Source organism: Bos mutus, chromosome 18, assembly GCF_027580195.1.
Source record: "Bos mutus isolate GX-2022 chromosome 18, NWIPB_WYAK_1.1, whole genome shotgun sequence".
NCBI lineage: Eukaryota > Metazoa > Chordata > Mammalia > Artiodactyla > Bovidae > Bos > Bos mutus.
The window spans coordinates 46,667,788-46,693,476 of record NC_091634.1 but is presented as its reverse complement, the minus strand read 5'-3'; the positions used below and the strand labels follow the sequence as shown (position 1 = coordinate 46,693,476).

Below are 25,689 nucleotides of genomic sequence, written 5' to 3'. Positions count from 1 at the left end.
ACAGTGTGTTGAGTTTTCACAGTGTAAGTGTATAAGAATCAGGAAATTACTTTGCTTGAGATATTCTCTTACCCTTTTCTCTCACCCCATAACTCAGTTTTTCTTGATTAAAGAAAGTCTATTTTACCTCATTTTGTTTTGTTGTGGTGGTGGTCATGTCTTAAAGAGATTTAATGCCTCCTAAGCCAACGATGGCACCCCACTCCAGCACTCTTGCCTGGAAAATCCCATGGACGGAGGAGTCTGGTGGGCTGCAGTCCATGGGGTCACTAGAGTCGGATGACTGAGCGACTTCATTTTCACTTTTCACTTTCATGCATTGGAGAAGGAAATGGCAACCCACTCCAGTGTTCTTGCCTGGAGAATCCCAGGAACAGGGGAGCCTGGTGGGCTGCCGTCTATGGGGTCACACAGAGTCGGACACAACTGAAGCGACTTAGCAGCAGCAGCAGCAGCAGCAAGCCAACGATAGATTTGACAAACCTAGACAGTATATTAAAAAGCAAAGATAACACTTTGCTGACAAAAGTCTGTATATTCAAAGCTGTAGTTTATCCAGTAGTCATGTACAGATGTGAAAGTTGGACCATAAAAAAAACTGAGCACATATGAATTGATGCTTTTGAACTGTGGTGCTGGAAAAGACTCAAAAGAATCCCTTGGACAGCAGGGAGATCAACCCAGTCACTCCTAAAGGAAATCAACTAAATCTCCTAAATATTCATTGGCAGGAATGATGCTAAAGGTGAAGCTCCAATACTTTGGCCAGCTGATGCAAAGGGCTGACTCATTGGGAAAGACCCTGATAGTGGGAAGGATAGAGGGCAAAAGGAGAAGAGGGCAGCAGAGGATGAGTTGGTTAGATAGCATCACTGACTCAATGGACATGAACTTGATCAAACTCCGGGAGATGGTAGAGGATAGGGAAGCCTGGTGTGCTGCAGTCCATGGGGTCACAAAGAGTTGAACACAACTTAGTGACTGAACAACAAGCCAACCATATACACAACCAATATATAGATTGATCAGTCAGTCAGTTCAGTTTAGTCACTTAGTCACTGATAAATACAGATATTTTAAAATAGACAAAATGTTGACCTGTTGGTGGAAGATTGTCCTGTAGAAGACTAGTCCAGTCAAATTCACTGTCTTAACTCAAACTCAGTGCTACCATTCTGTGTGCCACATATCACTCCCATCCCATGCTCTCTTTCTCTCTCAAAACTTTCACATTATTCATACCTCAAATGATAATCCATCTCTCTCTCTCGGTCATTCTTATGTATATATAATTTAAACTGTTTTAAAGTTATTTTAGAGGTATCTTGTTATGATTTTTTGTTATGATTTATTATCATTACTTGTTATTTAATATGCAAATTATTACTCACAGATGGGTAAACCTTTTTTGAAGTACTATACCTAGTTTGGGTTGCTGTGATCTAAGCTGAATTTACAGGCATTGGAGAGGATTCAGATTTTTTTATTTAGTATTTGGAAAAGAGGGCCTTGCAGATCTTTTATTAATATAAATGATTTCCGATCATTGCTAAAAATGGACATACCTGAAAAAACATATTTGGTATAGATGATCTCTTGATCTCTTTTCTAAGCCACTCTCTGAATTGTTAAAAATAACGGTTTATTGACCAAATAAAAATGTTTCCCACACATAAAAATTTGTTTCTGGTTCATATTTATCTTCTGAAATTTTTAAAATTGAATTTTGTTTGCTAGTTTTGGTTTTTAAGTGTTTTCCATTAAGTTAATTAATTAATAAATTTTTGTTTTTAAACTTTCTTTTTGGCTGTGCTGGGTCTTCGTTGTTGCGTGTGGGTTTTCTTTAGTTGTAGCAGGCTACTCTTCACTGTGGTCCATGGGCTTCTCATTGCAGTGACTTCTCTTGTTGGGGAACACAGGCTCTCGGTGTGGACACTGTAGTTGTGACACACGGATTCTGGGGCACATGGGCTTCAGTAGTTGTGAAGCATAGGTTTAATTTCCCCAGGACACATGGCATCCTTCCAGACCAGGGATAGAGCCTGTGGCTCCTGCACTGTCAGGTGGATTCTTAACCACTGGACCACCAGAGAAGTCCTGCTTGTGTGGTTTTGATAGGATATAGAAGAGATGGGATATTTAAATGGTAGTCATAGGACTAAAATGGATTTTTAATTGTTATTGTGATAGCCTCTCAATTCAAGATAATATATATATATTATAATGGTGACTATAGTATATTGGTGCAGATTTCTTTACCCAAATAAAAAATAGAGTCACCATCAGACATACTCACAAGTGCTAATTGTTACTGTAGTAAAGCTGATAAAGTTTTTCAAATGACAATTTTATGAGGCATAGTAAGCGGGACTCTGGAAGATGGTGAAGGACAGGAGAGCATGGTGCGCTCCAGTTCATGGGGTCACAAAGAATTGGACATGACTTAGCAAATCAAGAACAACAACAAGCTGGAATGGCTTCTTTACTTATTACTGGAAAATACAAGTTATCTAAAATTCATAAAATGGTCATTGCTTAATATGAATTTACTTCTTTATTTGAAGTGTTAGAAGAAAGGAATATAATATCAGTAATTTTTATAATAATATATTTAATCTGTTAAACAGTGTTACAATTACTTTAGAATTACATATAAGGAATGTCTTGCTTCCTTGGAAAGTATCCATTTTAGAAAAGATTTCTTTTGAACAGTAAAATGACTTCTTATGAAGTAGAATTTATTCATATTGGTGAAATGAAAAAAAATACATTGTTGTGTTTGCTGTAAAGCACATTTTGAGTGATCATTTTTGAGTTATAGCATAAAATTTAACTTTCATAATTAGTCCAAATTACTGTAATAATCTGAAATAAGAAGGGCAATGCCAAAGAATGGCCATGCCAAAGAATATTCAAATTACTGCACAATTGCAATGATTTCACATGCTAGCAAAGTAATGCTCAAAATCCTCCAAGCTAGGCTTCAAGAGTAGTACATGAACCAAGAACTTCCAGATGTACAAGCTGGATTTAGAAAAGGCAGAGGAACAAGATATCAAATTGTCAACATCTGTTGGATCATAAAAGCAAGAGAATTCCAGAAAAGCATCTACTTTTGCTTCGTTGACTATGGCAAAACCTTTGACTGTGTGCATCACAACAAACTGGAAAATTCTTAAAGAGATGAGAATAACAGACCACCTTACCTATCTCCTGAGAAACCTGTATGCAGGTCAAGAAACAACAGTTAGAACCGCACATGGAACAATGGACTGGTTCCAAATTGGGAAGAAGTTCATCAAGGCTGTATATTGTCACTCTGCTTATTTAACTTATATGCAGAGTACATCGTGCAAAATGCTGGGCTGGATGAAGCACAAGCTAGAATCAAGGTTTCCAAGAAAAATATCAATAACCTCAGATATGAAGATGATAACCATCCTTATGACAGAAAGCAAAGAGGAATTAAAGAATCTCTTGAACAAGGTGAAAGAAGAGAGTGAGGAAGCTGGCTTAAAACTCAACATTCAAAAAACTAAGACCATGCCTTCCAGTCACATCACTTTATGGCAAATAGAAGAGGAAAAAGTGGAAGTAGTGACAGACTTTATTTTCTTGGGCTCCAAAATCACTGGTGACTGCAAAATGGCTGGTGACTGCAGCCTTGAAATTAAAAGATACTTGGTCCTTGGAAGAAAAGCTACGACAGACCTAGACAGTGTGTTAAAAAGCAGAGACATCATTTTGCTCACAAAGGTCTGTATAGTCAAAGCTGTGGTTTTTCCAGTAGTCATGTATAGATGTGAGAGTTGGGCCATAAAGAAAGCTGAGTGCTGAAGAATTGATGCTTTTAAACTGTGGTGTTGGAAAAGACTCTTGAGAGTCCCCTCACTATAAGGAGATCAAAGGATGGAAATCAATCCTGAATATTGATTGGAAGGACTGATGCTGACTGAAGCTCCAATTCTTTGGCTACCTGATGTGAAGAGCCAATTCACTGGAAAAGACTCTAATGCTGGGAAAGATTGAAAGCAGGAGGAGAAGGGGATGACAGAGGCTGAGATGGTTGGATGGCATCACAGACTCAGTAAACATGAGTTTCAGCAAGCTCCAGGAGATGGTGAAGGACAGGGAGGCCTGTGTGCTGCAGTCCATGGAGTCACAAAGAGACACGACTGTGCAACTGAACAACAGCAACACTGTAAGCGGAAAGCAATAACTTCTGAAAGTAATTAAATTTTTTCCTTTATTTTCTTTTTTAAAAAATATTTATTTTTTAATTGAAGGATAATTGCTTTACAGAATTTTGTTTTCTGTCAGAATAAATCAGCCACAGGTATACATATATCCTCTCCCTCTTGAACCTCCCTCCCATCTCCTTCCCCATGCCACCTCTTTAGATTGATATAGAGCCTCTGAGTTTCCTGAGACATATATCAGTTTCCCGTTAGCTATCTATTTTACATATGGTAACGTAAGTTTCCATGAGAAAGTAACTAAAATTTTGAACAGTTCCTTTTCCATGTAATTAAGTGCTACTTAAGATACATAAGGATCTTCCCTGGGTCAGGAAGATCCCCTGGAGAAGGAAATGGCAACTCACTTCACTATTCTTGCCTGGAAAATCCCATGGATGGAGGAGCTTGGTGGGCTACGGTTCATTTGTTTGCAAGATGTTGGACATGACTTAGTGACTTTACTTTCACTTTAGGATATATAATCTTCCTATATTTCTCATTAAGAGTTAAACAGAAAAGTGCCATTAATATTCCACAGTGTGACAGAATAACCTTTGCAGTAACCTGTTATCTCTTTTGTTCCTTAATCATAGTTCTACAACGTTAGTACATTTTGATTCTGTTACTATTAGCCACAGATTCTCAATTACCGTGGAAATGAAGTCGCTAATGATGAGGTGCTAAATTTTGCATTCAGGTATTTGATTTGTGAGTAACATTCTTTGAGGATATTGGTTTCCAGTTCTGAAATACCTTTATTTTTATTCAGTGTCTCCACATTGCCTGCCTGGGTTATCTTAAGAGTTTAGTATTTTTCTGCTTACTGTATCATGAGAATTCTACTTTGCTCACTTAAAAATTTGTAAAGGCCTTTATGGGTATTTTAAATCAAGTTGTATTATTTGGTTTATAACTGTATTGAAAAATGGCTATTATTTTTCAGTTGGTTGCAGTATTCTGGACTAGCATAGATTATGTAATTTATTTCAGTATATTTGCTAAAAGTGAAGGTGTTAATCACTCAATCATATCCAACTCTTTGTGACCCCATGGCCTGTAGCCCACCAAGCTGCTCTGTCCATGGAATTGTCCATGCAAGAATGATGGAGTGGGTAGTCTTCTCCCTTCTCCAGGGGATCTTCCCAACCCAGGGATTGAACCCAGGTCTCCTGCATTGCAGACAGATTCTTTACCATCTGAGCCAAGCAGCCTGCTAGTATATTTACTGCTGCTGCTGCTGCTGCTAAGTCGCTTCAGTCGTGTCCGACTCTGTGCGACCTCATAGACTGCAGCCCACCAGGCTCCTCCGTCCCTGGGATTCTCCAGGCAAGAACACTGGAGTGGGTTGCCATTTCCTTCTCCAATGCATGAAAGTGAAAAGTGAAAGTGAAGTCGTTCAGTCGTGTCCAACTCTTCGTGACCCCATGGGCTGCAGCCCACCAGGCTCCTCTGTCCATGGGACTTTCCAGGCAAGAGTACTGGAGTGGGGTCCCATTGCCTTCTCCGAGTATATTTACTAGGATGACGTAAATAATCTTTTCTTTGAAATCTCTGGATGAAAGGTCTTTAGAACTGGATGTGCCTGCAGTTATAACTTGTAATAGTATAACATCGTTACAAGAATAACTCATCAGTGGCTTTTCTGTCAGTGTTTACAGATGTGTAAATTATATTCCAATTTTGTTAAAATATTTCATGAAGAACTTCTATGTATAAGAAACAATGATAGATGCTAGGGTAAAATGATGAATAAGATAGATATTTCATCCAGACTTAGGGAATCAAGGAGGTTTTTTTCTTCCAGGAAATATCCTCATTGAGATTGATATTTAAATGTAGTATGAATTAGCTGGGTGAAGTGCTGGAATAAAAAATATACTAGAGAGAAATAATATTTTTAGAAATGATAAATATGAACAACTAAAACATTAATGAACATATTAAAGAGTAGATTGGACATTGTTGAAGAAAAAATTTATGTATTGGAAAATAATTCTTGGGAAATTATCCAGAATGTCAAAAGATAGCAAATATGAAAGAAAGTTGGAGAATAATTGATAGAATGAGGTCCAAGGATGAAAAGGATAGAGAGAATTGAGGACAGGCAGTATTTGAAGAAATTTTGACTGATAATGTGAATTGAGGAAAACATGAATTGGTGTGGATAGTAGATAAAAGTAAATTCTCTTCTCTTGCCTGCTCCTTCCCTCATCCTCAGAAAACCCCCAGAGAATTATAGAGTAAATGGTGGAAGAAACCTTGGTCCATAAATGCCACCGTGGAACTAACTGCCCCACTATCCTGTGGTTTATAAGGTTTAAATTTTTTTGGTGGCCATAAACAACACAGTCATGCTCACATAGATGAAATGCATAATCAATTTGAGACCATCTTAATTGCTAATTTGTTACTTTTTTTTTTACTGCGTATACCTTAAGTTTTATGAAGTCCATTAAGAATTTTCTGTTAACACATCATTACACCAGTTCACTATCTCCCAAATGTAATTGCATTTCAGTGACATTTAGATCTGTTTTGAGACTATTTCAGATATTTGATTTATTATTTTATACTTAAGCTAAACTTATTCAGAAAATACCACAGAAAACATGTTTCAGATTAGAAATCTTTCTCTACAGTTTTTTTTCCCCAAAAGTATCCAAAAGATATATGCCTTCAAAGCAAGGTAGCACAAATTAGAAATTGGTGTGAAGACAGAGCAAAGGACTAACAACATTAGGTACATAAACTAGAGTCAGAATTGAAATTAGTACATAAAATACCCTGACTTGGAAATGGTTGTGATCTTTATTTTCATGTTCTAGCCAATGCTTATTTCCTCTAACTGTCCAGTCTTTACTAAAGCACAGTATTACATGTGTGTGAAGTACAAGAAATATTTATTTCTGAGTTCATAAAAGTTATGCTGGTCCATAATTGCTTATCTGAAGAAAGGTTTAAGACCAAATAAGTTTTAGATATCAATTTTTGTGTGTTTTGAAAAGGTTATAGGGTACCTTATTTATGTAATAACCCCAGGAGGGTTCATAGCCCAGCAGGTCTGGCTTTGGTTAACAGGTTTCCCGTGAGCGAAGACTGTCTTAAGAAAAACAGAATGTTTTGGTGTATTTCAAAATTGTTCCTTATCCTCTCTGCTTGCTGCAAACCAGAGGGGATTTTTTCTAGGATATTTTCTATGGGAACTTGATTGAGCTCTTGGAGGTAAACCTCACAGTATTGTGGGGACCCCCCCTTAAAACTGGATCCCCTGGGCGTTTTTTAACTTTCACGAGTTTTTAAGTGAGCTTCTAGCAATTCATCGATTATAGTACAGGTTTTAATACCCCAGCACTAATTCCTTAGCAGTTTCTGCTCTTGAGTCTCTGCTCTAGGAAACCATGATTACCTGTTTTTGCTTGTGGGTCTCTCCAGTCTTGGTCCTGACATCCTCCTAAGATGGGGAAGAAGCAGATATATGGACTATATACTTGAGAAATTTGTCATCAGAGGAAGGAGGATTTAGATGGTTTCAAAGCTTTTAACCTGGGGACCTGACAAGTATAAAGTATTTCCTATAAGTTTTATAGAATCTGAATAACTCTAAAGACCAGGGGGAAACCGAAGACACCTGGTTTTAGGAAGGTACACCAAGTTTTTTATTACCTCAGGGAAATAGGTAAGGTAACAAGAATAGGTAAGGTAACAAGAAACTGGGAAAGCTGGGAAGACCCTCCCCAATATTTGAAGTAAGAAAAAGTTTACTGGAGGCGTGTAATGCTCCATTCTTTGATAGAGAAGTGATGGGATAGATGTGTTTGTTTTGAAACCTAGATGGCTCTGTTATGTTTCCGTGAGGCTCCAGCATCCTCGTGCTTTCTCCTTCACTGAAACGTGTGAGCCGTTCTAGGCTCTGAGGGCAGATACCTCTATGTTGGGATTGAGAATGAAAAGGTCATGGATTCAGCTGCCTCAGCCATTCATCCCTTGTGAGAGGATCTAGGTTAGACTGCTTCCTAATCTACTCTTGATCAATGTATTTGTTGACTCTGGGCTTAGAGACTTAGAGACAGGGGAGAATCATTTTAAGAGGCTATGTTTTCTTTCCTCTGCTCTGATTTCTCAATCAGTTCTTTCCTTCTGCTTTCTCTCTTCCTATGATTTGTCATTTCTAGTCTGCTGATGGAACCTTACCTTGGTTTTTAGTGTTATTATTGTGTCATTCTTAAAAGTACATACATGTTATTTATTAGGTGTGTAGGGTGGAGGTGGAGGAATATGTATTGCCACTTAAAAGGGATAATGAGATAAAGGGTAGGCAGGTGCACATATTCATTTTTCTCTATTGAATCAAACATGATGACTAAATTAAAAACCCTGTAATTAGGACTAGTAGCCCACATAAGATAGTGTTTTTATTAACATGAATAAACTTTTATTAAGTAAGAAACTGATTATAATCTTTGCTTTCCATAGTTACTATTGAAAATATAAATTTAATCAGATGTCTGAAATCTTTACATAAAAGCTGTGACTCCCAGCTTATTGGTTGGGCCCATCTCGAACTGTAAGCTTTACAGTGTGTGAAAATGGGTATTTATAGCTATATAGGAAAGGCAGGAGGAAGATTAGATTCTAGGAGTAATAGACTCAAGACTCTAGGTTGATCTAACATGAGATTGACTCATTTTAGAACTGAGAAATACCTTTTTATCTCAAAAGTTTTAGACTTATTTAACATCTGACATTTTAGATTCCAAGTATTATTATCTGAATATCAGTATCTAAAGGTCCTGTTATTTCATGTGTCCTTATGTTTCATTTTTTTTCTTTTAGGTCTCTTTTATTCAGAACCTTGTATTTTGTGTAGAAAGAGTTTACCGGGTGCCTGACTTTGGTGTCTGGGAAAGAGGAAGCAAATATAATAATGGCAGCACAGAGCTGCATTCGAGGTAATTTGCCGATTTCTGAGTGTTTTGTTTTCTATTTTTAATTTGAATGTGTGGAATGTGAATAAAAATCAAAGAACTAGGTTGGAACTTTGGTTTCTGTGTAGTTTTCATCTCTCTATTTTTCTACATATTAATATAATTCAAGTGAAATTCACTTAAAATTAAAGGAAGAGTCTCCTCTCAGTACCCATTAACAGATGCAGGAAAAGAGCATATGAGTGTTTTTGCCAGCTTCACAACGTGTCAGGACATGCATATCAGTATTCAGTCTAAGACTTGACCTTTCTGTTCAACCAAGTCATTTTCTTTTTCCTCTTTTAAATGACTCTGTTTGAAAGGTCAAGTGCATTAAAATTGCCAAACAGCAGTTGTAAATGCATTGCATCTAAAATTCCTTTTTGTGTTATAGAGCTGATTTTTATCCCAACAAGACATACTCACACCCTTTATATTTTGTTTAACTAAAAAGTATAGCTCAGTTAGTCCTATCCATTTCACACTAAAACGTTTAATAATCTAAAGGTTATCAGCTGTAGGTCAGTTTAGATCATCGAGACTTAAATGAAGTAGAGAAACAGTTTACGAAACACTGGTTAAGAGGAATCTGCAGCTCAATAACTTTTTTGAATAGAAGGACTGCCTGCTAGTATATTTACTGCTGCTGCTGCTAAGTTGCTTCAGTCGTGTCCGAATCTGTGCGACCCCATAGACGGCAGCCCACCAGGCTCCCCTGTCCCTGGGATTCTCCAGGCAAGAACACTGGAGTGGGTTGCCATTTCCTTCTCCAATGCAGGAAAGTGAAAAGTGAAAGTGAAGTCACTCAGTCGTGTCCGACTCCTAGCGACCCCATGGACTGCAGCCTACCAGGCTCCTCTGTCCATGGGACTTTCCAGGCAAGAGTACTGGAGTGGGGTGCCATTGACTTCTCCAGAATAGAAGGACTAATCACACACAAAAAGATTAAGTTGATTTAAGATATTTAGAAAACTAAAATCTGCTCCAGATTACTTGCTGTATAACGTCTCTGCCTCAGTTTTCCTCGTGTATAAAATGAAGATGATAATGCATTCTACTTGATGAAGTTGTAATGATTGATATTTATAAAGCATTTGAACAATGCATAAGTAAACATTGAAATGAAAGTACACTCACACATTTAAGAATACTTTAATAACAAAGATTGAAATAAAAAGGATTTTTCATTTAACTGTGGTCAACTAACATACAACTTTCTATAAGTTTTATGATTCATATGAGGCATGTTTATACAGAGTAGAATAGTAACAATGTGTAAGGAAGACAATAAAGGAGAGAAATAATTCAGACATTAAATTCAGGCAAATACTAAATATAGCAAGAAAATATTATATTTCAGCTGTAAGTTCTCGGCATTTCAAATTATCAGTCAAATTCAAGACAGGAAGTTTATAAGATTGGAAAAGGTAATTTTTTAAAAATTTACCTTTTCAGTAGTTATTTATCAGGTCCCTTTCTGCTTTTTAATAACTATTTAATATATGCCAGTGTGGTCCCACTGACATTTTCGGTATAAAATATTTAGAGTACAGTTTTTTCTGTTTATAAAAGCTGTTAAACTCAGAAAGACTCTTGGGTAAAAGTTAGCATTAATCTTAGAAAGTGAGGGTGTTGGGAAGTCCTTTGGCAGGCTACTGTCCATGGGATCACAAAAGAGTCAGACAGGACTAACTAAACGACAACAGTGAAAAAAGAGAGACTCCAACTTGTTCTCCTGTAACTGAGGTTCCAGTCTTTAAATTGAATCATTAAGGATTTTATTTCAAGTCTTGGAAAATCATTAAGTGATGTTCTTTGCTACCTTTTGCATGCAAAATTAACCTTAATTGTAGCAGGCCAATTTTATTCAAACGGATGGGAAATGAAGTTTGTTATTTAGCTTTGGATGGTGCATTTTATATATTTAACATTCATCTTCTAATTTTCCATGGTATAATGCTGTAAATAACTTAAATTTTTTTTTTCACAATGCTTCTTAGCTCAGATACTCACAGGCCTGTTTCAGATCTGTCACCTCTGCTGACACAGTATCTAGTTTGAAACTGCAGGAGACCTGAGCCCTATGGCTCTCATGGAATGTAGTGTTGGCAGTAGTGGTGGGAGGCCAGTATCTTTCTGTGCTTATGCCCAGGAGTCGAATGTAGAGCTCCTACCAGTAGGGATTAAGTCCCAACCTTAGTCTATAACTGTAAGACTTCCCAGAACTATCCAATCCTAGTTAATTATCTGATCCTAGTGCCTAGTTGGGTCTGATCCAAGGACTGCTTAATGTGATATCCTTGTTATATTCTTAAGTTATTCTCATAATTTTGAAAAGCCTGAAATGGTATATAGTAATTCTTGCTAAAAGTACTCATATGGCCCTTTGCCTTCTAACTTTCTTTGCCAATCTCTGTCTCTGTGCCGTGCAGTTCTCCTTAGCAGGACTCAGAGCACAATCTGTTGCCTTGACGATCACTAGGGTCTTGTGCTCACTGACTTGGTAAATGTCCCTTTCCTCCTTTGCCACACACAGTGCACATCCCTTCTAAACTGCATCTTGGTCAAAAATGATTACTGCCCCTGGGTCCCGAAAACCCATAGACATAGTGTTCTAAGCATAGAGGCTTCCCCTTCAGCATCCATGCCCAGTGGTTCTGTAGTGATTTTAAACCCTGGCACTACAGTTACAGGGTAAGTTTTATTTAGTCCAGGCAGGAAGCATTACTGCCTTTTTACACAGGAGGAAACTTAAGTTTAGAAGACTTTGTGATTTTTCCCCTCCATTCCTTAAGTGATACAATACAAAAGGTAATTGAGCCAGAACTGAATTCCGAGTGGACGGCTTCAAAATCCAAAGTTATTTTTACTGTTCATTCAGTTCAGTCGCTCAGTCGTGTCCAACTCTTTGCGACCCCATGAATCGCAGCACGCCAGGGCTCCCTGTCTATCACCAACTCCAAGAGTTCACTCAGACTCACATCATTGAGTCAGTGATGCCATCCAGCCATCTCATCCTCTGTCGTCCCCTTCTCCTCCTGCCCCCAATCCCTCCCAGCATCAGAGTCAACTCTTTGCATGAGGTGGCCAAAGTACTGGAGTTTCAGCCTCAGCATCATTCCTTCCAAAGAAATCCCAGGGCTGATCTCCTTTAGAATGGACTGGTTGGATCTCCTTGCAGTCGAAGGGACTCTTTAAGAGTCTTCTCCAACACCACAGTTCAAAAGCATCAATTCTTCGGCGCTCAGCTTTCTTCACAGTCCAACTCTCACAGCCATACATGACCACTGGAAAAACCATAGCCTTGACTAGACGGACCTTTGTTGGCAAAGTAATGACTCTGCTTTTGAATATGCTATCTAGGTTGGTCATAACTTTCCTTCCAAGGAGTAAGCGTCTTTTAATTTTATGGCTGCAATCACCATCTGCAGTGATTTTTGAGCCCCGCAAAATAAAGTCTGACACTGTTTCCACTGTTTCCCCATCTATTTCCCATGAAGTGATGGGACCAGATGCCATGATCTTCGTTTTCTGAATGTTGAGCTTTAAGCCAACTTTTTCACTCTCTTCTTTCACTTTCATCAAGAGGCTTTTGAGTTCCTCTTCACTTTCTGCCATAAGGGTGGTGTCATCTGCATATCTGAGGTTATTGATATTTCTCCCGGCAATCTTGATTCCAGCTTGTGTTTCTTCCAACCCAGCGTTTCTCATGATGTACTCTGCATAGAAGTTAAATAAGCAGGGTGACAATATACAGCCTTGACATACTCCTTTTCCTATTTGGAACCAGTCTGTTGTTCCATGTCCAGTTCTAACTGTTGCTTCCTGACCTGCATATAGGTTTCTCAAGAGGCAGGTCAGGTGGTCTGGTGTTCCCATCTCTTTGAGAATTTTCCACAGTTTATTGTGATCCACACAGTCAAAGGCTTTGGCATAGTCAATAAAGCAGACATAGATGTTTTTCTGGAACTCTCTTGCTTTTTCGATGATCCAGCAGATGTTGGCAATTTGATCTCTGGCTCCTCTGCCTTTTCTAAAACCAGCTTGAACATCTGGAAGTTCACAGATCACGTATTGCTGAAGTCTGGCTTGGAGAATTTTGAGCATTACTTTCCTAGCGTGTGATTTGAGTGCAATTGTGTGGTAGTTTGAGCATTCTTTGGCACTGCCTTTCTTTGAGATTGGAATGAAAACTGACCATTTCCAGTCCTGTGGCCACTGCTGAGTTTTCCAAATTTGCTGGCATATTGAGTGCAGCACTTTCACAGCATCATCTTTCAGGATTTCAAATAGCTCCACTGGAATTCCATCAGCTCCACTAGCTTTGTTTGTAGTGATGCTTGCTTAGGCCCACTTGACTTCCCATTCCAGGATGTCTGGCTCTAGGTGATTTTTACTGTATCATGTTGTAGTTTAATGTCTTAAAAAGTTTTCCTAAAGTTTGAAAGAACAGCAAGGTGTACCACCTTGGTGACATTTTGCTAAGTTTCAAGGATATCTTTGCTTAGCAATCAGTAAAGCTTGATTTAGCCTAATGCCTTTGTCATTCGCTTCCTAATCTGCCCTTTTCAGCCCCAGGTTTGCCTGTATCTGTTTTAGTCCAAATTCTTGAATTATTTAGCCTTTCTTAGATAAGCTTCAGAACTTTTTTCTAAAAAGTGATCTCATTACATTTAACCATTTAACCCATTTCTTGCAGCATCCTCGTCCTCTTTAGGATTTGGTAAAAGAAACCATTGCTCCAAACTCAGTGTAACTGAATGTTTCCTGAGCAAGCATTCCCTGCTCTCCTGATTTTTCTGTTGATCTGACTTTTCCTTGAACAACATACTCCTTTTAGTTTCTCCTAGGGTGTCTAGCACTAAATTCTCCTTTTTTCTTCTGTTTATTCTCTAAGTCTTATAATAAATTTCCTTACATTTCAGAATCTTATATTAATATTATTTGATTTAATTTCATTTTCCTTCATGTATTAGTTACCTATTTATTATAACAGAAATTCTTTTTTTGAAGATATTAAATTTTGTATTGATTATACCTGATAATGGATGATACACAAGCTTCATTCCCATCTATAACTTTATTTGGTACCATAATTCAATTTAGATATATTGCATAGGATGTGCCAGCAGTCATTAATAACCAAAAAACCCCATGACTTTGCATGGGTGACTCTTTTAAAGGTGAACTCCAGGTCACAACACAGTAACTGTCAGTTCAACTACAACAAGGTTCTGAAGACAAAAGCTTCTCTACCAAAGCAGGCTGTAAATAAATTTGAGTGGAACCTGGCATCACCCTGAAAGAATTCTGACTTTACACTGTTGGGATACTTTACCAAAATGGCTTCAGAGTAGATTAACTTTACACAGCACATTTTAAAAAAACGTATTTATTCAGCATGATGATTAGACTATTACATTTAGCAATCAACAGCAAAAAAAAAAGCTACATTAAAACCCTTTATTGAAATACTTTATACTTTCCATAAAACAGAAACTAAAATAACCCGTTACACAATTAATCACAAATACAGTCCTCAAGGTTTTTGCTCATATACATGAGTGTTGTCTAAAACATGTCTTCTGTGTAGCAGCTAGGCCCTGCCACCACCGTGCTTGGCTGAGTTCACAAATCTGTTGTAACCTATCACTTCTCTGGCTCTCCTTTCCTGCTAAGCTCTGTTTCCTGGCAGTAATTAAAACCTTCTCCCACTGTCATAGGTACTGCTGCTACTGGAACCACCATAGCCACCTTGGTTTCCTGGTTTGGCAAAGTATTGGCCTCCACCACCATAGGAGCCAGAACTTCTGCCTCCAAAGTTTCCTTCTTTCATGAGTCCAAAATTTGAAGATAGATTGTTGTAATTGCCAAAATCATTGTAGCTTCCGCCACCTCCAAAATTGCTTCTATCATTACCAAACCTGTTATAGCCACCCCGCTGCCACCAATATCCACCACCACCATGGCTGCCGTCAAAGTTTCCAGACCACTTTGGCCTCTTTGGTTGGATGAAGCACTAACCATCTCTTGCTTAGGCAAGCCTTGATAGAGCTTTTCTCACTTCACAGTTGTGGCCATTAACAATGTGGTATTTCTGAATGACAGTATTGTCTATGGAATCATGGTCATCAAAGGTTACAAAAGCAAAGCCTCTCTTTCTGCCACTGCCTCGGTCAGTCATGATTTCAGTCACTTCAGTTTTCCTCTACTATTGTGAATAATTTCTCAGGTAATGTTCTTCAGTGTCTTTAATGCCACCAACAAAAATCTTTTTCACGGTTAAGTGGACACCAGCTCTTTGAGAATCTTCTCTTGAGACGGTCTCTTAGGTTCCACAACTCTTCCATCCACCTTGTGTGGCCTTGCATTCATGGCTGTGTCCACCTCCTCTACAGAGGCATGTGTGACAAACCCGCAGCCTCTGGAGCACTTGGTGTTTGGATTCCTTATTACCACACAGTCTGTGAGTGTTCCCCATTGCTCAGAATGGCTCCTCAGACTCTCAGCATTTGTTTCAAAGCTCAGTCCTCTGATGAAGAGCTTCCACAGCTGTTCAGGCTCTTTGGGAGGCTTTGACTTAGACATGGTGGCAGTGGAGGGGGAAGACGTCAGTGATGCTTACTCAGTGGTATCCACAGGCAAAAAGTATAACACTAATTCTTAATCCCCAGAGTTACATATCCAGGTGGTCTTTTTAGCTGTTCCACGTTAAATTCAGTATTTTAATTTAAAAATTTCCCTTCCTCATTTAAGTAAGGCTGTTTTTACTCCTTGGGGCTACCTTTAAACACTTTAAGCCAAAACTGTTTTGGAGAAGAAAATGAGCTGCACTTAGTCACTCTGTCATGTCTGACTCTTTGCAACCCTATGGACTGTAGCCCTCCAGGCTCCTCTGTCCATGGGGATTCTCCAGGCAAGAATACTGGAGTTGGTCCCTATGGCCTCCTCCAGGGGATCTTCCCAAGCCAGGGATCAAACGCAGGTCTCCCTCATTGCAGGCCAATTCTTTACTGTCTGAGCCACCAAGGAAGCCCATGTATACTGGAGTGGGTAGCTTGTCCCTTCTCCAGGGGATCTTCTTGACCCAGGAATCAAACTGGGGTCTCCTGCATTACAGGTGGAGAAGAGATGAGTCCTCTATAAAATATGAATTGAATCTCAAACCTAACTTTAAATTTTTTGCCTATTGGAAAGCAAAAAGGAAAGTTGTAATAACATAGTAATACAGATATATAATCAACCCTGAATATTCATTGGAAGGACTGATGCTGAAGGTGAAGCTCCAGTTCTTTGGCCACCTGATGCGAATAGCCGACTTGTTGGAAAAGACCCTGATGCTGGGAAAGATTGAGGGCAGGAGGAGAAGGGAACGACAGAGTATGAGATGGTTGGATGGCATCACTGACTCAGTGGACATGATTTGAGCAAATTCTGGGAAATACTGAAGAACAGGGAAAACCTGGTGTACTGTATAGTCCATGAGGTTGCAAAGTCAGACATGACTTAGCAGCTGAACCACAATTTAGCAGCTGAATAACAATGCCCAAATGGAAAGATTATTATACATATGAAAGTGAAAGTTGCTGAGTCGTGTCTGACTCCTAGCAACCCCATGGACTATACAGTCCATGGAATTCTCCAAGTCAGAATACTGGAGTGGATACCATTCCTTTCTCCAGGGGATCTTCCCAACCCAGGGATCAAACCCGGGTCTCTCACCTTCCAGGCACATTCTTTACCAGCTGAGCCACAAGGGAAGCCCAGGAATACTGTAGTGGGTAGGCTATCTTTCCCAACCCAGAAATCGAACTGGAGTCTCCTGCATTGCAAGTGGATTCTTTACCAACTGAGCTATCAGGGAAGCCCATAATAGATATATATCCAGAAGGAAAGATTATTGGGGTTTTGTAGGGAGGAATACAATTTTATATTCTATTCTCTAGGCTTTTCCAATAAAGAAGGCTATCACTAAAATATCTGATAAGTAACCATCATAGCACCACTTTACTCAGTTTAAGATACTTTTGGTGACCATTTTATTTCATATAGTACTTGTTATTTAAAGTAACTACTTACTCTTCTTAAGTCATTTCTGATGTTCTAGTCATTGAGCTATAATACAGGCAGTTATCCATCCATTCTGCTTCATTTTATGTATTTTTCCTGTAGTGAACAATTCATGAACATCCATTAAAACCATAGTACTGTAAAGTCTTTTTTTTTTTTTTTTCAGGAAGTATGATTGGGCACCTCAGGGAGTTAAAGCATAATGTTAATGGATATGAGATTGTGAATTTAATTTCCACGCTTGCCAGTTAATTTTTTGGATTCCATGGTGGGTTTTAAATCACCTAGTCCAAACCCATTATCTTTTCTAGAGAAGCTTTCATTTATGCAATAAATCACCTTATTAAAAACTATCTCCCAGGTAAACACTTTATTTTAGTTCCTGTAAGTAAATGTAAGGTAACACCTTTAAAGAACCAAATTGGTGAATGCTCTGTTGGTAATAGTCACATAAATAGCTTGCTGTTGCCAAAGATTTAAATAACCAGTCAATAATAAATTAACATATTTGTGAAATTCAATTAAGTCCAGTTATTCAACCAATTGCATTGGTAAAGAAAATTGAAATGGTGAGAACTTGACCTTTACTATAATCCAGATCCAATGTTTCTTTCTTTTGTAGTGCCTTATTTAGAGGATAGTTTCCACGTTCATCTCTCCGCTGTCTTTCTGCACCGTTTTTAAACCTAGAACCTTGTGCACTGGGGACTAAGGGAGAGCTCCCTGGGCATTGAGAACACGTCCTTAAGCAATAAAATCAATTGGCAGCGATGTTTCTGCGTGCATTGTCAGAGTATATGATTCCTATGGCTCTTCTAACCCTTAGGTTCTAAGAATTTAAAATTCTTATGCAGGTACTATTTGGTTTCCATTTGGACTATTCAAGGCTAGGTATGATTGTGCTGGGTGCATGTACGGTAAGAAACCTGCCTTAGGTTCTTTTCTTGCTACCTACTGTTTCAAGTAACGCATCCCAAACTTAGAAGCATAAAACAGCAAGACAACAATCTTTTACTATTGTTAACTCTCATGGTTCAGGGGGTTGACTAGGCTAACTACGGTGGTTCATCCTTAGGGTCTCATGTTCATGCCATCAGTTGTGGCTGGGGCTAGAGTCAACTTTGAAGACTTCCGTACTTGGGTATCAGAGTGTTGACTGGGACTTCAGCAGGAAGACCTATATGAAGTTTTTCCATACAGATTCTGCACATTGTGGTAGCTAGGTTCCAAGGTTCAGTGTCCCAAAACCCACAGGCCAGGTGGAAGCTGTATCTTTTTATGACTTAGCTTTGGAAATCATGCAGCATAACTTTCACTACACCTATCTGTTAGAGTCAATAAGATAAGTGAGGGGAATTAGACTCCACCTTTTGATAGAAGGCAAAGATTTGGCAGACATATTTTAAACTAGCATATACTCTTCATTTGGACTTTGTTCCTCCAGGTTGTAGGCCTTGTCATTTCTCTAAAGTGACTTTGGCTATGAAAAGAGACCATGCCCCTTCTCTAAAGTATACTAGCAAGTACCATGTAGATTGTTTTGAAATTTGTTCAACCTGTGGAAGTGTGAGGTACTTCTTCACTGAAAGTGAAATGCTGGACTGCAGATTTGAGTCAACAGTGTGTGCGTGCTAAGTTGCTTCAGTCTTGTCTGACTCTTTGCGACTCTTTGGGCTATAGCCCTCCAGGCTTCTCTGTCCATGGGTTTCTTTAGGCAAAATATGCTAGAGTAGGTTGCCATGCTCTCCTCCCAGGGATATTCCAGACCCAGGGATCAAACCCACATCTCTTAGATCTCCTCCATTGGCAGGTGAGTTCTTCATCACTAGGGTCACCTGGGAAACAATGCCAGATCATTCGCTTAGTTGTTCTTGAGAACCAGGGTAAAATGGTCTGCATATATTGTAGTAGGGAACAGAGTTTTCACCAAAGAGAAAATAAGGATGCATTTGAAAGTCACTTACATTCAATCTCTCAGAACTTAAGATTCCTCACTTTAAAAGTAGAGGGGATTAAAAAAGAAATGCAAGACTTGTACATCAAAAACAATAAAATATTGTTGAAAAAAATTAAAGAACACATACAAGAATGGAAAGATATCCTGTGTTCAGTGTGTGCTCAGTCACATCTGACTCTCTGCCACCCCATGGACTATAGCACTATACCACCGGGCTCCTCTGTCCATGGAATTTCCCAGGCAAGAATATTGAAATGGGTTGCCATTTCCTACTCCAGGGGTGTTCAGTGTAATCCATCTCAGAAATCTTTTTTTTTTTTTTTTTAGAATTTGACAAACTAATCCTAAAATTTGCATGGAGATGCAGGGGACTCAGAATAGCCAAAACAACGCTTGATAAAGAACAAAGTTGGAGGATCCACACTTTGCAACTTCAAAATTTACTACAGTAATGAGCTTCCTATAGTTACAGTAATCTGCTACAATAATTAAATAGTGTGGTACAAGTATAACAAGAGATACAGATATTAGTGCAGTAGAATTGATGATCTAGAAAGAAACCCATACATGTATGGTCAGTTGATTTTGACAAAGTTGCAAGGATAATTGATAGAGAAGAATATAGTCTTTTTAGCAAATGGTGCTGGGACAACTGGATACAAAAGAATGAATTTGGGTCCCTACTTTGTGCAGTATATAATACAAAAATTAACTGGAAAAGGATCAATGACCTATAGTAAGAACTAAAGCTATAAAACTCTTAGAAGAAAACATAGTTGTAAATGACTATGACCTTATCTGGGATGAATGTCCAGTAGTTCAGTTGGTGGGTAGTTACATGTTTAGATTTTAAAGAAACTGCAAGACTATTTTTGAGAGTCCCATATTGCTTTACATTCCTACTAGCAATGTATGATGTCATTCTCTGAATCTTTGCCAGCATTTGGTGTTATCACTATTTTTCACTTTACTCTGTAGTGGTAGCTTCAATTTGGTTCAGTCGCTCAGTCGTGTCTGACTCTTTGTGACTCCATGAATTGCAGCACGCCAGGCCTCCCTGTCCATCACCAACTCCCGGAGTTCACTCAAACTCATGTCCATCGAGTTGGTGATGCCATCCAGCCATCTCACCCTCTGTCGTCCCCTTCTCCTCCTGCCCCCAATCCCTCCCAGCATCAGAGTCTTTTCCAGTGAGTCAACTCTTCGCATGAGGTGGCCAAAGTACTGGAGTTTCAGAGTAATGCTAGCTTCAATTAAATGAACTCTGAAGTGTTATTTTCCCCCTCTATTTTCTGGAAGAGATTGTGTAGAATTGGTGTCAGTTTTTCTTTAAATGTTTGATAGATTTCTTCAATGAAATCATATAGGTATGGAAAGGGTTTTTCTTGACCATTTGAAAATTATGGATTCAACTTCTTAACAGTAATGGGGCTATTCAAATTATTTCATATTGAGTGAGTAGTGATAAGTTTGTGCTTTTCCAGGAATTGATTCATTCCTTTTAATCTATGTATGTTGAATTGTTCAGAGTATTTGCTCATTATCCTTTTGATACCTACAATGTCTGTAGTGTTATCTCCTGTTGTATGCCTAATATTGGTCATTTGTGTCTTATATCTTTGTCAGGCTTCTGTCAATTTTCTTTAGCCCTTTAAAGATCAGTTGTTTGTTCCACTGATTTTTTCTGTTTTTTTGTGTGTGTGGGTGTGGGTGTATCAATTGTCATTGTTTTCTGTTATCTGTGTTATTTCCTTCTGTTTGCTTCAGGTTTATTTTGCTCTTTTTCTGGCTTCAATTACATTGGGATTAGATAATTGATTTGAGGCTTTTCTCTTTCCTAATACATACATTTAGTTCTGTAAATTTCCCTTAGTACTACTTTAGTTATACTACACAAATTTTGATGTTATATTTTCATTTTCATTCTATTCATTGTATTTTTTATTTCACTTGAGATTCTTCTTTCATTCATGTGGATTATGTAGACAGGTATATATTGTTTTCTTTACAAGTGTTGGCAGATGTACCTGTTGTTGTTCTATTATTGATTCTAGTTTGATGCCATTGTGATTAAAGAGTACAGTAGGATTTCAGTTCTTTTATAGTCTTGAGATTTTGTTTATGGCCAAGATAGGATCTCTTGATGTTGATGTGAGCACTTGAAAAAAAAAAATGTATACTCCTGTTATATAGACTTGTATTCATTGATTTGTCCTGCTAAAAAAAAGTACCATAGACTGGGAAGCTTAAACAACAGGAATTTATATATTCTGGAGTCTAAAGTGTCCAAGATCAAGTTGCCAGACATCTCTGTTCTCTGGTGAGGACTTTCTTCTGATTTACAGATCATCACCTTCTTGCCATGTCCTTTCATGACAGAGAGGGAGACAAAGCAAGCTCTGTGGTCTCTCTTCTTAAAGAAATACTAATCCTGGGACTTCCCTGGGGGTCCAGGGATTAAGACTCCATGCTTTCACTGTAGAGGGCATGGTTCCATCCTTGGTGAGGGAACTAAGATCCCACATGCTGTGTGACTCAGGCATACTAATTCCATCATTCATAGGGGCTCCACATTCATGACCTAGTTCATGACCTAATCTAAGCCTAATTACCTTCCAAAGGCCCCATCTCCAAATACTGTCTCTTTGGGTTGGGACTTGAAAATATGCTTTCATTTGAGATTGATGGTACATGATACTTCTTTTTTAAATCCTTTTACTTTCAACCTGTCTACATTATTATATTCAAAAAGAGTTTCTTGTATACAGTTGGGTCATGTTTTTATGTCAACTCTGCCAATCTTTAATTGCCATGTTTAGACTTTTACGTTGAATGTAATTATTGATATGTTTTGGTTTACATTTGCCATTTTATTTTTGTATTTATTCTCTCTTTTTTTTTTTCATTTCTCTGTTTTCTTTTTCCTACCTTCCTGTTCTAAAACATTTTTTAGAATTCCATTTTGATTATCTATACCGGTTTTGAATGATCTTTTTTATGGCTTTTCAGTGGTTGCTCTAGGTATTATTATATACACATATGTACTCAGTGTATTAATGTCATCATTTTATCAGGTAGAGGGATTATAGAAACTTTACCTTCAGTATGTGTTTTGTTACCCTCCCCCATTTATAATCTAATTATATTAAATATTTCCTCCATATACATTTAGAACCACAGTGTTATAACTTTTGCTGTAACTATCAAACATAATTTATAAAAGTCATGTTGATGTATAACAAAACCAATATAATATTGTAAAGTAATTAGCCTCTAATTAAAATAAATAAATTTAAATTAAAAATAAAGTAAAAAAAATAAAACTCAACAGGATAAAAGCCTATTGTATTTGCCAGTAATTTTGTTTACCATTTCTAACTATCTAGCATTTCCTTTCTGTTTTGAGAACTTACTTCCATATTTTTAGGGTAAATCTGCTTATGACAGACCTCTTACTTTTCCTTCATCTGGGAATGTCTTGCTTAAATAAATAAATATACAGAATATATTTACTGGTATAAGATTCTGGGTTGACAGTTCTTTCTTTTAATGCTTAAAATCTCTTATGTCACATTCTTTTAGCTTTGTGGGTTTTTGGGTTTTGTTTTTTTATAAGCAGTTCACTGTTATTTAATTGCTTTTCCCCTGTAGACATGTTTTCTTTGGATACTGTCAAGATTTTTCTTTTCTTTAGTTTTTAGAAGTTATGATGTGTCCTGAAAGGGTATTTTTATTTTATTTTGTTTGAGTTTCACTTAGCTTTTTGTCACTTGCTAACTGAGAAATTTTCTGCCATTGTTTCAGATGCTTTTTTTTTTTTTAAAGCTCTGTCCTTTTTTTTTTTCCTGTTGTTCAGTAAGTCCAGTGACATGAATGATAAACCTTTGTTAAACTCCCACAGGTCTCTGAGATTCTCTTTATTTGTTTTGTTAAGTCTATTTTCTCTCTTTTGTTCAGACTAGATATTTTCTATTGTTTTATCTTTCAGGTTAGCTGTTCTTTCTTCTGTCTCCTTCATCCTGTTCACTGAGCTTTTTGTTTTGATTATTGTATTTTTCAGTTCTAAAGACTTTGCTGAGATTTCCTATTTCATAGCTGAGCCTTTTTCTTTTCATTTGTTTCACTCATACTCATAATTGCTCACTGAAGCCTTTTCATCACAGCTGCTTTAAAGTCTTTGTTAATTTTCACATCTCTCTTGTCTCAGTATAAGTATGTATTGATACAGATAGATAGATTTTATTCATTTTGAATAGTTCTGGTTCTAGATATGATGAGTGATTTTTTAAAATTAGTCCCATAACTTCATGGCAAATAGATGGGGAAATAGTGGAAACAGTGGCTGACTTATTTTTGGGGCTCCAAAATCACTGCAGATGGTGAGTGCAGCCATGAAATTAAAAGACACTTACTGCTTGAAGGAAAGTTATGACCAACCTAGACAGCATATTAAAAAGCAGAGACATTAGTTTGTCAACAAAGGTTCATCTAGTCGAGGCTATGGTTTTTCCAGTGGTCATGTATGGATGTGAGACTTGGACCATGAAGAGAGCTGAGCACTGAAGAATTGATGCTTTTGAACTGTGGTGTTGGAGAAGACTCTTGAGAGTCCCTTGGACTGCAAAGAGATCCAACCAGTCCATCCTAAAGGAGATCAGTCCTGGATGTTCACTGGAAGGACTGATGTTGCAGCTGAAACTTTGGCCACCTCATGCGAAGAACTGACTTACTGAAACACCCTGATGCTGGGAAAGACTGAGGGCAGGAGGAGAAGGGGACAACAGAGGATGAGATGGTTAGATGGCATCACCGACTCAATGGGCATGAGTCTGGGTAAACTCCGGGAGTTGGTGATGGACAGGGAGGCCTGGTGTGCTGTGGTTCATGGGGTCACAAAGAATCGGACACGACTGAGTGACTGAACTGAACTGATGAACGTTTAAGATATTATAAGACTGTGGGTTTTATTTTTTATTTTAGTTGTATTTTTTTGACACCACTCTGGCAGGGGAAGAGGGTAAACACATCACCACATTACTGCCAGTTTTTTGTGTGTTGACACCCAAGATAGAGATTCTACATTACTGCTGGATCTGGGTCGTCAGGTCTAGCTCCCCAGTAGGCTTCAATTAATACCTCCCTGTCTGGGAGGTAGAAGTATTATTACCTCAGTACTAATTTCCAGATGACCTCCACTTACATGACAAGGAAAAAGGTGTGGCCTCTTTATAGTTGGGCATTCATGTGAGTTTTAATTGTCCACTGGATTTCCTTTGGTGCCATCCCCAGAGGAAGGGGCAATTCACCTGTTTACTGGTGGGTAGGAATGAAAGTCCAGGCTCTCCATGTGATATCCACTGACACTGAGATGTGAGAATGGAGACTTTTTACCATCCGTTGGGAATGCAGGTCTTGATTTCGTCCTTGGGTTTTTCTGACACCACCACAATTGAGGTGGTTGGATGTTGAGTGCAGTTCCTCATTATAGTCTCAGGAGCATAGAAATCTGAATTTCCCACTCAGTGTATACCGGAGTGGGTGGGGATAGAGTCACAGTTTTTTTGACTGGTTATGGTCTAAAAGTTTTCCATTTTGCTGGGTTGCTCTTTTCCTGGTCCATTGGCTTTTGCTGGGTATTTTTCTATATGTATCTACCTGTATTTCCTAGTTGTTGGTTTATTCAGTTCTAAGTCTGGTATATATATGAGGCAAAAAAAAAAAAATGCAAAAGGGAAACTCAGGAGACTCCTTATACTGCTGTTCCTGGAATCCTGAGGTTCCTAGGCAGGCTGCCTTCTCACTATCTTTTTGAGCCTTTTTATATTTGTTTATGTTATGTCTAGTGGTAATAGTAGCAGTTGTTCAGTTGTATGTGACTGTTTGCAACCCCATAGATTGTAGCCCACCAGATTCCTTTGTCCATGGGATTCTCCAGGCAAGAATACTGGAGTGCGTTGCCATTCCCTTCTCCAGAGAATCTTCCCGACCCAGGGATCGAACCTGAGTCTCCTGCATTGCAGGCAGATTCTTTATTGTCTGAGCTACAGGCAAGTCTCTTATTTTATGTCTGGGGTTCTTAATTGTACTTAGAGGAATAGGAAAAATTATGTCTACTCCAACTTCCCTTTCATATATTTTATTTATTTTTTTCAGTTCTTTGTTCCTTTTTATTGTCAAATAGTATCCCATTATACGGATAAACCACACTTTGGTTTATTTTCTGTTGATGAGCATTTGGTTTGTTGACAGTTTGGGCTATTAAAATAAAGCTGTTGTGAACATTTCAATACAGCTCTTTTTGTTAATATATATTTTTATTTCTCTTGGAAAATACATAAGAGTAGAATTCCTGAGTTGTATAATAAGTGTTTTAACATTTTAAGAAACTGCCAAACTGTTTTTTGAAAGGAATTTACCATTTTTCATTCCTACCATTTCATTCCTACCATTCATACCTGCC

General features: G+C 38.1%; 1 protein-coding gene and 1 pseudogene across 2 annotated transcripts in view; one reads left to right on the top strand and one right to left on the bottom strand.

Annotated features, from left to right (window-relative positions):
* PHKB (phosphorylase kinase regulatory subunit beta) overlaps positions 1 to 25,689 on the top strand; it is a 227,914-nt gene that overhangs the window by 68,285 nt on the left and 133,940 nt on the right. For both annotated transcript variants that reach the window (XM_070388471.1, XM_070388472.1), the window contains one exon: positions 9,072 to 9,187. In XM_070388471.1, the coding sequence (XP_070244572.1) occupies positions 9,072 to 9,187 (116 nt within the window). The remainder of the gene's footprint in view (positions 1 to 9,071; positions 9,188 to 25,689) is intronic.
* On the bottom strand, positions 14,724 to 15,966 carry LOC102270279 (heterogeneous nuclear ribonucleoprotein A1-like; annotated as a pseudogene).